The sequence below is a fragment of the Petaurus breviceps genome, unplaced genomic scaffold (genome assembly GCF_028583685.1).
Source record: "Petaurus breviceps papuanus isolate PSGF00001 unplaced genomic scaffold, PetGlider_PUasm1.0 176, whole genome shotgun sequence".
Classification (NCBI taxonomy): Eukaryota; Metazoa; Chordata; class Mammalia; order Diprotodontia; family Petauridae; genus Petaurus; species Petaurus breviceps.
Window position 1 is genome coordinate 17,862,514 of NW_027185771.1, and position 14,121 is coordinate 17,876,634.

Consider the following 14,121-nt stretch of genomic DNA (forward strand, 5'->3'; position numbering starts at 1 on the left):
CCAGGCCCCTGCCCTCTGAGCACTTACACTCTAATGAGGGAAGATAGTGGGAATAATCTATTACCTTAGAATTGTGGACACCACTTTGTTTTAAGCCTCCATCTTGTAGTTTTGTTATTATGATCAAGTGTTATAGCAATAAATAAAAGGGAATGGAAAGGGGATGGGGAGGGGGAGAAGATATGGTAGCAAAGAACGGATAGTCAAAAGCTGGCTTAGTTTATCCCTAGGAAGCCAAGTCTTGGTACTAAACATCTAGCCTAGCTTTCAGGTGGCTCTCGAAATATCTTTTACCAGCAGCCTAGCTTTATGGGTAGAGAGCTGGACTTGAAGCCAAGAGAGTCTGGGTTTAAATCCTATCTTTTATCCTTTATTGTTGTGTGGCCATGGGTTAGTCACTTGACCTCACTTGGCCTCAGTTTCCTTATCCGTAAAATGGGAATGATATCTGTGGCATCTGCTGCACCTAGGGAAATTTTTTTATGAGGATAAAATGAAATATGCATGGAAAGTGCTTTGCAAATTTTGAAAGGCAGCTGAGTGACCCAGTGGATAGAGCACAGGACCTGCAGTCAAGAAGACCTGAGTTCAGGTGCTACCTTAGACACTTCCTAACTGTGTGACCTTGGGTAAGTCACTTGATTTTTACCTGCCTTGGTTTCTTCATCTGTAAAATGGGGGTAATAATAGCACCTACCTCCCAGTATTGTTGTAAGGACCAAAAGCACTTGCAAACCTTAAGTGTTATATAAATGTTAGCTATCATCATCATTATTGTTCTTTGTCAGTTATTGTCACTAACTTGTTTTGTGACCTTGAGCAAGCCATAGAGTATTTCTAAACCTCAGTCTCCTCCTCTGTAAAATGGGGGTATTGCTCCTTTTTCACCTATTTCACAGAGTTATAAAAAGAGTCTTGATATGAGTTATTTCTTCTCTGGAAGAAGAGGGTGACTTTGATCCCTAGTCTGTTCCAACTTGGGGAGTTGATGTCCTATGAAATAATCTTCGCCTTTCATGATCCTAATTCTCTGAAAGTTCTCTTCCTGGAGAATATTTTTCTCTTGCTTTCCCCCCATTTCAAAGTCAAAAATCTGGGCCCAGGCCCACTCTGCTCATATCAACACCAAAAATCCCCTGACCTCAGTCCCTGATGCAGGGCCTGCAAAGCCCAGCTCTGTTTTGGAGGCCTCTCTGTCTGCCTCCCTCCCAGCATTGGTGATCGGACCATCACCCACTCTATCCTTCCCAGGAGGCCTCAGGCTAGAGGCCTACAAGGGAGAATAGAAGTTCCTGAGTCACATTCCAGGGAAGCTTTCTCAGTGTGGTCAGGTTCAAGGTCAAGAACAAGGTCCCCAGTTCTTTAAGTTTGGCTAGCTGTGTTCCTGCTCTGTTCACAGTACAAGGTTTAGGTGGGGCCTTGCTATATGGATTGGATCTGGACACATTCTCTGCCGGGTGGGAGGATCCCAGGACCACCTATTTAGGGCTAGAAGGGACCTGAGGGGTCAGCCACTGGATTTGACAGATCACCCCACCCCCAGTACCTCGGGTTTGCCCACGATCACATGGGTGGTAAGGGGAGGAGCCAAAACACAACCTTAGGTTCTCAGAATTGGATTCAAGGCCCTTTCTCAGCAGCATCAGTCCCAGATTAGAATGGCAGAAGTGGAAGATGGGGTAGCACTTGGAATGGAATGTTATGGCTGGAGGGAGTCTTAAAACACAGTTACATAGTTCCCACTATGTGCCAGTCCCTGTGCTAAGAGCTTTATAAACTTTATCTCATTTGATCCTCACAACAACCCTGGGATGTAGGTGTATTCCGCATTTTTACAGATCTGGCAAATGAGGCAGACAGAGGTTAAGTGCCTTCTCCAGGGTCACAGAGCTAGTTAAATGACTGAGGCTGATCTTAACTCAGGTATTCCTGGCTTCAGGCCTAGCACTCTGTCTTAGGGACCCTAAGACAGCACATTAGAACACAGAATGTCTGAAGAAGTAAAAATCTTAGAGACCACCTAGCCCTCTCCCCCTTTTTATAGATAAGGAAATTGAAACCCACAAGAGAGGGGGAAGTGACACAGGTGTCCAAGTTCACATATTGAATTAGTGACATCAGTGTCTTAAGCACTCTTCCCTCCCCAGTGGGATCAGGATGTCCAGTCTTCCTTAAAATGTCTCTGTAACAGCCTTTCCCATGCACAAAGTTATTTCTAACCACCTTCTCTTCAGATCCCCCCACTTTCTATCTGAACTCATATCCAGCAACCTCAGCCAGATTCTTCTCCTTGGTTCCCAATCCTACACTCCCTTCGCAGGGATCTCCTGTTGTCTAGCCATGTACAACCTCACTTAAAACTAGAAAGGAGAAGAAAGCCTGATGGCTGCTGGGCTGCCCTACAGGACTGGCTCCGAGGGGAGAAACATGGATGGAATGGTCCGTGTTTTCCTTGAAGAGATGAAAGGGGAGGGTGGGAAGGGGTTACATTCCTGTGCCTCTGGCACCTTCAGCAACTCTCAGATGGAGCTCTGTTCTGACTCTCTCCACCGGCTCAGCTACCTAGCTCCATCCAGCCCTGGTCGGACGTTATCTCTCGGTTCCAGCTGAACTCATAATTGTGTACAAGGAGAGGGAAATGAGAGGGTGGGGTGTGCTGGATGCTCAGGGAACCAAGAAAAGGGGTGGGTGACTGAGTCATGGAAGGCCCTTGGGGAATTCTACCCAGGAAAGGGAATAGCCAAAAGCAAAACCCCCAACCAAGCTCCTGGCCTCAGGGACCAATGCCAAAGGGCCTCATCCTAAAGCTATCCCTGTCCAACCTCAGGGCCTGGGGAGCTGGGGAGAACAGCTCCCCTTTCCTCTAGTTCTTTAAAGCATTTTCTTCACCAAAGTCCTGTAAGGTATCTGGCAAAGGTATGGTCATCCCTAGCTTTTAAATGAGAAAAATCACATTGTGACAAAATGAATTGATTTACCCAGAAATCCACAGCAATGTATGAGAGCTGGGATTTGAACCTAAGTTTTCCCTGATTCCATCTCTAGAAACAGCTAAGTAATGCAGCGGGTAAGTCATGGAAAACCTATGTTCAAATACCAATTCAAATACTTCCTAGCTGTGTGACCCTGCATAAGTCATTTAACCTCTATTCACCTCAGTTTCCCCAATTGTAAAATTAGGATAACAATAGGCCCTACCTCCCAGGGTTGTTAGAAGGAGCCAATGAGATAACATTTGTAGAATGCTAAGCACAATATATAGTAGATACTTACAAATGTTTGTTCTTCTCCTACCTCTTTTCAATCCAGCTCCATGATCATGGAAGTCACTTTTAACTGGGAAGAGTGGCAGTCCAAACCCTCTACCTCTCCCAGAGCCTCCTGCAAGAAAGACCTGTCCAGGAGACTCTAAGGCAGGGGTGGGGAACCTGCAGGCTTAAGGCCACATGTGACACTCTAGCCCCATCCCTCCTCTAGGGGAATAGACAGTGAAAGAGACAACGGGTAAGGAATTCCCAAATTATCCAGGATTCCTCATCAAAGAAGATGGGACAGTCTCAGGCTGCTCAAGATGAAAAGGTCTGCTGGTCTGAGGAAATTGGGGACCTGGAGGTAGGGAGAAATTATGTGAATTGTACCCATTCCTCCCACACTCCCCCAACAGGGAAACCCCATGTTACAGGTGGGAATATTTAGGCTGTCATTTCATGGGAAGAGAGGCTGGCAGGAGTGGCAGGCAGGAAAGCAGGAGTGAGACCAGTGAAAGGGCTAAACATGGAAGACACTCTGTTTAGAGGCCAGGGTGCTGCGATTACACTTGACCCCGTTTTCTGTAGAATCACCTATTCTATCCTTATCTACTTCGGGGCAGCTACAGCTGGTCTGATGATTTAGAGGATCCAGTAAGCCACTCTAAGGACAGCAATTGAGTTGGGACAGTCGGAGAAGGGAGGCTCATGAGATTGTAGATATGAAGACAGAAGCAACCTTGGAGGCCATCTAAAAATCCAAGCCCTTCATTTTACAGATGAGGAAACTGAGGCCCAGGTAGCTGCCTAGGAGCCAACCAGGTGGTCTAGCCAATAGAGCCGGGGACTTGGAGTCAGGCAAACCTTCCTAGGAAGTCAGACTTTCACTCTCAGGGTTAGCTTCCTCACCCCTGAAGCTGGACCGAAAACATCATGGCATTGGCTATCCCTGTGGAAATACCATCTCCTAGGTTACCAGCTCCATGGAGACCAGACTTGGAATCCTGCTGTGGCTGCTTACTAATTATGTGAACCTAGGTGAGTAACTTCACCTTTCTCAGCCTCAGTTTCCTCATCCATAAAATGGGGATAAAAAATAAGAGTACCTACCTCCTGGGGTTGTTATGAGGGTCAAATAAGGTAATGTAGGTATATAAAACACTTTACAAACCTTAAGGCCCTATATAAATGTTAGCTCTTATGATTAAATGATTTGCCCAGCAGAACCTAAGGTTCTCTAAATCTGAACCTTTGCTCTTTTTACTGTACCACACTTCCTGGACACACTTGGCAACATCCAGTGGGAGATGGTTTGGAAGGTGATGCTGAGACAGAGCACAAAATATTAGATTTGGGAGTTTCTCTGTACTTAGAATGCAGAATATCTATGATGGAAGAAAGCTTAGAACTCATCTACCAGGGGGTCTTAACCTTTCTTGCATCCTGGACCCCTTTGGCGGCAATCTGGGGAAGTCCATGGACCCCTTCTCAGAATTGCATTTTTAAATGCATAAAATTAAATATAGAGGATTACAAAGGAAACCAATTATATTGAAATATAGTTATCAAGAGATAAAAAAGGAAAGTTCACAGATCCCAGGTTAAGAATTCCTGATATGATCCAAAGTCATTATTTTATAGATGTGGAAACTGAGTCCCAGAGAAATGAAGGGACTTGCTAGAAATGACAATGCATTTAAGCAGAACTGAGGCCAGACCTTCTGCCTTTGCTCATGTCCTTTCCATTGTTCCCCTAGTTAGACCATTCTGCCAGATGGTTGGTCCCCAATAAGTACTATGGCCCCCAGCTTGGGCTCTGGGCTACCTTGGGGCTGGGCCTTACCCTGTCCCTTGATGTTCTATGCCCAAACACACCAGTGCCAACCATCTGGAAAAACCCCAACCCAAAGCCCAACTCCCGGTCACACGGCTGGTAATCTCAGTCAGTGGCTCTCCTGAGTTAGTCATTGGGACTTTTCTTAATTAGAAAGTCAATCAGTAACTAACGAGCAGTTAGGGGCAAGCTCTGGTGAGTCAGGCCTCTGTCCTTCAGGCCCAGTAGGAGGTGAACGGAGTTTTCCTAGACTGAGGCACCCTCCAGCCCGGACATTACCCCTAAGTGAGCCTCCTGTCCCTGTAACTCTCTCAGAGCCTTCCTGGAGAAAGACCAGCCTGGGAATCTCTCTAGAGTGAAGACAATAGTAGGTATGGGTGTTTGTGACCAGAGATGGGGATGGAATCTGAGACAGAGGTGAGAGCCGGGAGGAACAGAAGCTGGGTAGCAAAGGAGTGCTGGAGAGAGGGCATGGGTAGAAGTTAGGAACAGAGGTAGTTTGGGGAAGAGGCAAAGACCATCAGAGGGGCTTGGAGAAAGCACTGGGGAGGTACAAGGCTCGGTGAGAGATATAGAAGTCAAGGGTGGGGGGCAGTGAAGAACAGAAGGAAAGGTGAGAAGGAGGTTGGGGAGATAGCTGTCACTAGGAGGGGCAGAGGCCTCAGAGAGGGATGGAAACCCTGGAGAAGGGCTAAGACTGAGGGCTAGACATAACCACCATCCCCAAGGGTTCCAACCCCAAACTTTGGTCCATAAATTCTCATTTAATTGAATTGAATGAAGGCTGATGCTTTTGGCTTAGATTGGATCCCTTAAGACTTCTGTGTGGTCCTAGATGGACACTGAAGGGGGGACAGACCCCACTGAACTTATGGCACCTTCTAGCATCCTGATAGTGACAGAGAAGGAGAGTAGATTATAGGGAGAAGGGACCAGAAGACAAGGTCAGTCATTTCCTGACCCCTCTTTGAAGGAGACATAGGAGGTTAGGGAAGGCTGGGGGCTGATGAGGCCACATCAGCAATGAAAAGTTGCTCTGGGCCAGAGATCAATCTGGGGCTAGAACTAGATACTAGGGCTAAACATGAAGTTCTGGAACCCACTTTTGGGTTGTAATTATAAAAGTTTATTCATAGAATTCAAAGTTTTAAGGAAACTTAGGAATCAAATTATTTGACATATGAGAAAATGTTTAAGGTCCAGGGAAGGGAAGTGATTTGCTCCCAAGGTCACACAGTGTCAGAGTCAGAATTTGAACTCAAGTCTTTTGATTTCTAACTCATTTCTCTTTCTGTTCATCTCCATGATGCCTCCCTTCCCTTGTGGTATGTGTGAAGATTTCTTTGGTTCTTTTGTTTCCACTCTTTGGAATGAGGCAAGTTTCAATGATACTGTGCAAATTGTACTTCTATTCGGGGTCACGGCCACCAAAGTCACCCACTAACAGCGTGAGCTGACAAGTGGCTTCATTCCCACCTAGCACTTAGCACAGTGTCTCTAACGAGCACTTTATAAATGCTCAGGGATTTGACTTGATTTTGGAACATGTTTTGTATTTCAGCAGCCCCTAAAAACATTTACGGAGCAACTATTAGGTGCAAAGTCTTCTAGGAAAGACAAAAATGGCTAAGACAGTCCCTGCCCCCAGGGAGCTTCCAATCTGGTTAGGGGGCATGATACCCTTGGATTCCATTATGTACTAGCTCTGTGACCTTGGGCAAGGTCCTGAGATCACATATCAGAGCTGGGAGGGCTCTCATAAAGCATCAGGTCCAATCCCCTCATTTTATAGAGGAGGCTGAGAGAGATTGAGTAACTCTCCAAGGGTCACACACTCAGTAAGTATCTGAAGCCAGGATTTGAACTTGGGGTTTCCTAACTCCAAGCTCAAAACTCTATCCACTACACCACCTGACCTACAGTTTTCTTTTCTGTAAAATGAAAGGATTGTACTGGAGAGTTTTTAAGGTCTCTTTCAGCTTGGAATCCTACTGTGAATCAAATTGAAGTGAGGTAGGGGGAATATAAGGCCTGAACACAGCATACTAGGATGGAAAGAACAAGAATTTAGAGGCAGAAAACTCAGTTTGGCCTCAGCTCTGTTTTTTGCTTGCCTTGGGCAGGCCATTTTCACCCTCTGAGTCTCAGTGTCCTCTTCTGTAAAAGGAGAAATCAGACCAGATGAACCTCTTAGGTCTGTTCCAATTCTAATTCTATGATCCTAGACAAAGCTTTAACTAGGGTGACATAATCAGGGCTTTGTACCTAACCTTCTGATGTTCTTGGGGAGATTCCTCCCCCTGGAAACTATACCTAGATAAGCTTTCCTCTGCTCTTTCCAACCCTCCCCCAACTCTGACTCTAAGTTTGCTCTAAATTTGAAAATCCCTAGTTATAACTCTGACCCTATGATTGGCCTGATTGAAGCAAAGGGTATGCAATAAGGCTGGAACCAGCATGGGCACTGAGTCAATCAGTTTAGCTTTCATTCAGGTAGGCAATGGGCCATCGTTGGAGGTGTGATTTTTGATGGGTGAAATTAATAAGACTATTCATTAGAAAGATAAATACAGAAATAGGAACGGGTAGCATTAGACAGGCTCCCACCATGGTCCCACCTGAGGGGGATGGATTGGGCAGTGGCAATATAGAGAAGGAGGCATGTGGATGACATATTGCTGAGATGGAAGCAGCAGACCTTGGTAGCTAATTAGATGCAGACAGTGAGGGAGAAGGAGGACTCAAGGTTGGTATTGAATCATAGCTCTACTTTGGCCAAGTCAATTTCCTGCTCTGGGTCTCAGTTTCCTCTTTAGGAATTTGAGGGTGTTGAACTAGATCAGGAGTCCTGAATATGAGCTACGTGGGCTGCCTTCTCTTGGGTGAGGTCCATTTCAGAAGGTCTGTGAATTTGAATGAGGAAAAAATACATCTTATTTTCACTAACCTCTAACTGAAATGTAGAATTTTCTTTGACTGTTTAAAAACTTTATCTGAAAAGGGGCCTATAGACTGCCACGGGGGTCCAGGATATAACAAGGGTTAAGAAGCCCTGCCATAGAGAATCTCTAAAGGTCCTTCCGATTCTAAATCCTGTGATTCTATGATTTTCACATCTGGACGTAATTACAGACCACTGAGCTCTGGGACCTTGAATAGACACAAGAGAATACCCAGTTGGAGCTTTGGTAGATTAGCTGGATCTATTTATGGGGCACTGTCGATTCTCACATTACTCAGTGGGAAGTCAATTGGTTCTAAGGGTCTCCCTAGGGCTGCAAGCAAACATGGTTCTACTTACTACTACTTCCTTTCACACCTTAATGCAGTGACACTGTCCTGAAAACTGTCTAGACATGGTGTCTGCCTTTAATGGGCTATTTTCTTTTTCTTTTTTTTTTTTTTGCCTTTTTTTGGAAGGCAATTAGGGTTAAGTGACTTGCCCAAGGTCACATGGCTAGTTAAGTATTAAGTGTCTGAGGCTGGATTGGAACTCAGGTTCTCCTGACTCCAGGGCAGGTGCTCTACTCACTGAACCACCTAGCTGCCCCTTAATGGGCTATTTTCTAAAGTCACTGAATCTAGTGAGGTTTGGTCAGTGGGAACAACAAAGAGACAGGCTCTTCTATGAGATTTAAATTCCCAGGGCCTCAGTTTTCTCATCTGTAAAAAAAGAAAAAAATTAGAAAAATGGTATCTAAGGCATCATCTCCAATTTTTAAAAAATTTTGTACACTCCTCTCAATAAAAGATGTTTGATATGTATATTTTCTTACTTATACGTTATATCCATGTATCACTATACTAATGATTATGTACAATACAAAATACTAGAATAGAAAATATTGAAAGGATGAGATCAAGATGTTATATTTTGAAAATAATATTTTATTTCTTAATGGTGCAAAAATGTTTTGCTTTCACCAAAATGTTTTTTGCTCTGATTTGCAGATATTTTGGTGAAAACATTGCAACTAAATGTTTCATTGTTTTTTCAAATTTTGGTTTTACCATTGGGGTAGCAATGATTCCAAAGCTTGGTTTTTATAAGTTCAGTCCATTTCAATGCTTGGTTTTCATGGTTTTTATAGCCAAAAACGATGCCTCACAAAGATACCTATCTCCAAATAAAAGAAGGGCTACATAATAAGAATCATTTTCTAATACCACCCACCAATTCTACAAAGGTTTTTTTGCTGACATTTGGTTCGTAGATTTCCATCTTCCCTGATGTCATTCAGTTGCTCTTCCAAATTAATCAGAAGGTGTTGCATTTTTATCTTTTTAACAAATGGGTTTAAAACCCACTGAAACTTGCTCCATTGGGAAAGGTTTTAACACAGGGAAAATTCTGTTTCCAAGTTTTTAAGGTGGGAAGATTCGAGAGTTTTTATGTGACATATTAACACTGTGAACTAGAGAGGAGACCAGAGCAGAGAGTGACGGACAGTGTCAGAGGATGCAGAGGGCAAGAAGGATAGGGACTGAGAAAAAGCCATTGCATGGCAATGAAGAGATCGCTGGGAACTTTGGAGAGCAAAGTCTCACTTGAGTGAAGAAACAGGAATAATGAGGAGGTTGAGAACCTGGGATTCTGAAAAGATAGTAGTGTTCTTGACAGAAATAGGGAAGTTCAGAAGAGGAGTGGGTTTGGGGAGGAAAGATAATTGAATGGAGTTGTCATTTCAGGTCACAAGCCATCCATGCTGGTTTATCCTGTCCAGCTCACTCAATCCTACCAAAAATAGAAGTCAGAGGTGGGGCATCTTACCAGACACTGTCCTGTATTGCAGAACCCAAACTGTCAAGGCACTGGCTACAACCATGATGTGGTTTTGGGGGAAGAGGATGGGTATTCAATGGGGAGGCTGGAGACTTTGCTGCAGCTACTGGGGTTGAGATTAGGTTTAACCACCTAGAGGAGCCAAAGGCTGACAGAAGGGGAGGAGTAGAGACCCAGCTGTAGGCCTGGGCGCAGTGGAAGAATATTTCTTATTAATGATGAAGGGAGTAGTTAAGCTGTGTTGGAGAAAAGCCCTGAGATTGGGTGTCACTGAGAGGATGGGATATGACCCTCCTCTTTCCACATTCTGATTGCTTACCCCTTGGGATGATGCCTTGGCCTACTGAGGTGCGGTAGGCATAGCCCTCATTTTCAAGGCCACTGTTCTAAGGTACCTTCCACCTCTCAAATCCTCTGTCCCCTCCCCTCCCCTTCCCTCCCCTCCCCTCCCCCCCCATCCCACTCCTTTCTCCCCTCCCTTCCCCTTCCTTCCCCTCCCCTCCCCTCTCATCCCTTCTTCTCTTCCCTTCCCTTCCCTTCCCTCCCCCTCTTCTCTGTATCTCTCTTCCTCTCTGTCTCCTACTACCCCCTTCTCTCCCTCCCCCTACACATACTACTAGTATCTCCCTCTAAGATTACTGTCCATCTACTCTATGTGTATATATACATATATACACATGTACACACATATACATTTGTACACATAATATATGTGTATGTGTATATAATACATATATGTATATACATTTGTTTTCAAGTCATGTCCAACTCTACATGACCCCATTTGGGGGTTTTTTTGGCAGAGATACTGGAGGAGTTTGCCATTTCCTTCTCCAGTTCATTTGCCAGATGAGGAAATTGAGGCAAACGAGGTGAAGTGACTTGCCCGGGGACATATAGCTAGTGTCTAAGGCCAGATTTGAACTTAGAAAGATGAGTCTTCCTGACTCCACGCCTGGCAGTCTCTCCACTGTACCACCTAGCTGCCTCTGTATTCATTATATGCATACATATGTATACATAGGGAGATAGAGAGACAGAGAGGGAAAGAGGGTGTTGTCTCCCCCACTAGGCCGGGAGAACTCAAGGAGGCTGCTGTTGCCTTTCCTTGTATCCCCAGGGCTTAGAAGAGTGCCTAGTAAGCACTTAGTGAATACATGCTGACTGATGACACTGAGGTTGTGAGCCTGGGGGGCTGGGAAGATGGCGGTGCTCTCCAGCAATCAGAAAGTTCAGTCTTCAGACTCTAGAGTCTGTCTTTCCATGGTACTGTGCCTCCTCCCCTGACTAGACTGTGGAGGGATAAGACGGGGCGGGGGGGGGGGGGGAGGCGGGGCGGAGAGGGGGGGAAGGGAAAGGGCCTGGGGACTCAGATTAACTGTGAGCTTGGGTCTGGGAGGGAGGGAAGCTGACCAGCAGGCTGCTCATCTTAGACCCAGTCTCCTCTCCTTCAGTGCAAGACCTCCAGTGATGGCTGCCATCTGGCTCAGCATCTTCTACTCTTTCATCTGCCAGGTGAGTGGTAGACATGGCTCTTCCTTGAGGCCCAGCCCAGAGTGGTGGATGTCACCTGTGTTCACCATGGGGTCATGAATGACCAAACTGGCTGCGCCAAAGCCCTGTCCTCAGGGAGAGTGGGGAACTCTTCAGGTTTGATTTTCTTATTCACGTGAGCTGGGCATACATTGAAGGCCAAGTCTGGTCAAACTGAGGACAAGGGTAAGTCCAAGGAGACACAGAGACCTGCTAAGGGATTGCCGGTAGGAGGAAGCGAGCCTGTTTAGATGGGTAATACAAAATATATGGGGGAAATGAGGAACATTTATAAAGTAGACTTTATATATATATATATATATATATATATATATATAGTAGACTTTATATATATATATGTATGTATGTATGTATACATAAACATGTATACATGTATGCTATATATATATTATATATATTTATGGGGCCAAGAGGCCTGGTGCTAATTTCATGTCTTCCTCTGACTCACTGTGTGACTGTGGATAAGTTTTTTCCTCTCTTTGGCCTCAGTTGCCTCCTCTGTGATCTCTAAGGCAGCATGGAACATTGCATAGAGAGCTGGACCTGGAGTCAGGAAAACTAGATTCAAATCTTGCCTCTGATCCGTGCTAGCTGTATGACCATGGGCAAAGTGCTTAACCTCTCTGTGCCCCAAGCAACTCTCTAAGATTCTAAGTTACAAATAAGTTGCCTAGCTGCATTAGTGGAGGGAATTTCCACAGAAGAGAGTTCCCCGTATTGATGAAAGAATGGATCCTGTGCCCCAGTCTCTGGTTCCTTCCCACCTTAACCCTATGATTCAAACCTGGAATTCAGGAGAACATGGGAAAGCCAGTGTCCTTCTTGCTCTCTCTCCCACTGCCTCCCCACCTCAGGGAGCATGCCCAGTAATGAGCGACATTGAGATGGTCCCCAGCACTTTGACTGTTGGAGATGAGACTAACAGCCCCATGGCCCCTAGGCAAGGGGCTTGAGAGCCTTGGGGGCTGGGGATGTTGGGCTATTATAAAGTCAAGATGGTCTAGAGATAAATTGACAGTCTTTCCTTCCTAGAGCACCTTAGGGTTCACAGTTTAATCAAATAAATACTTATAAAGGGCCTATGTCCTGTAAGCCAAAAGGCAGGGTAGCATCATGCATAGAAAGCCAACCTCTGTGTCAGCAGACCTGGCTCCAAGTCCTGCCTCTGACAAGCTGGTCAGTCAATAAGCATTTATTAAGTACCTACTGCATGCCAGACTTTGTACTAAGCACTAGGGGTACAAAAGAAAAGCGTGAGTTCAAATCTGGCCTCAGATGCTGGCTGTGTGACCCTGGGCAAGTCACTTCACTTGGTTTGCCTCTGTTTCCTGTCGAATCTGTCAAATGAACTGGAGAAGGAAATGGCACACTACTCCAGTATCTCTGCCAAGAAAACCCCAGATGGGGCCAGGGAGAGCTGGGCATGACAATGCCCTGGAGGAGCTCATAGTCTAGTCAGGGAAACAAAGTGCTAACCACACAAACAAGTTTATACACAGGATAAATAGGAAATAATAAGCAGAAGGCGTTAGTCATCCTAGTGACCCTGGGCAAGTCACTTTACCCTGTTTGCCTCTGTTTCCTCATTTGTGGAGAAGGAAATGGCAAACCACTCCAGTATCTTTACCAAGAAAACTCCAAATGGAGTCCCAGAGAGTCAGACATGACTGAAACCAATCGATCGACAACAATAAAAACCCTGTTATAAGGGAGAGGCTGAGCAGAGAGACAGATGTTGTGGAGGTAGAATGGACAAGACTTGATCTTGTACGATCCTGTATGACAAGACAGTGCAAAGATAATTGTTCCCTTTTTACAGATGAGGAGACTGAGAGAAATAAAATGACCTGCTCCTGGGCACACAGTTAACGCTAGAGTCTTTGGACTTAAAAACATCCTCTAGCACACCTGCTACCCCCGCCAGTGTACTCTGCTAAGAGCATTCCTGTATTTAGATAAAAAGGGAAGAAACTGAGCCTTGGAGACTGGCTAGCTTGACAGCCCTGCTCAAGGTCACACAGGGTCAGCTCTTGTGACCCCAGGTCTGTCACTCTTCTCCATTATGCCCCAAAGTCATTGTCTTTCTTTTTTTTTAATGGTCATTTTGGAGCAATATCTTGGGGTTGAGGACATCTTCCCCCACAGGTTGTACCTGAAGCTGTCACCAGTGGGCTCCTTGTGGAAGTTCCAGAAAATTATGCAGGAAACTTTCCTTTGTACCTGAAGAAGGTAAAGATGAACTATTGCCATAGACCTTGAACTGGAGGAAAGGTGGGGAGGGAGGGAGAGTGACTCTCAGTCTTGTTTTGGATAACAACTTAATGTGTTTGTAGTTCAGGGTGGAAGCAGGGGTTGGGGTAGGTTTGTGTTTTAATAGAGGATGAGTCAAATTAAGAGAGGTGGGATTTCAAGCATCATTGAGCTGAGACATTTGGAGGAAGGGAAATTTTCTCAGCAGCACTGAAATCATAGACCAGTAAGCTGCCCCACCCCTCCCCCATATGTACATACATGTGCTCCGGACTGTGGACCATGACACCCTGCAATCTCCCTCCTCACTGAACCAAAGATACTCCCTTCTAAGCAGAGCACTGCTCACATACCATACCCACCCAACCCCACCAAGAACTCTCCTTTAGATCCCAGCTCCCCCATCATCTTCACAAGCCAGGGCAGTCAGCAAACCTCAATCCCAGTCACGT

At 45.4% G+C, this 14,121-nt stretch overlaps 1 protein-coding gene across 1 annotated transcript in view; it reads left to right on the forward strand.

Annotated features, from left to right (window-relative positions):
• The first annotated feature begins 5,253 nt into the window (after window positions 1-5,253).
• Window positions 5,254-14,121, forward strand: part of CDH16 (cadherin 16) — a 42,541-nt gene continuing 33,673 nt past the window's right edge. Inside the window, exons 1-3 of the mRNA XM_069085820.1 lie at window positions 5,254-5,453; window positions 11,320-11,380; window positions 13,565-13,657. Of these exons, the coding sequence (XP_068941921.1) occupies window positions 11,336-11,380; window positions 13,565-13,657 (138 nt within the window). The 5' untranslated portion in view covers window positions 5,254-5,453; window positions 11,320-11,335. The remainder of the gene's footprint in view (window positions 5,454-11,319; window positions 11,381-13,564; window positions 13,658-14,121) is intronic.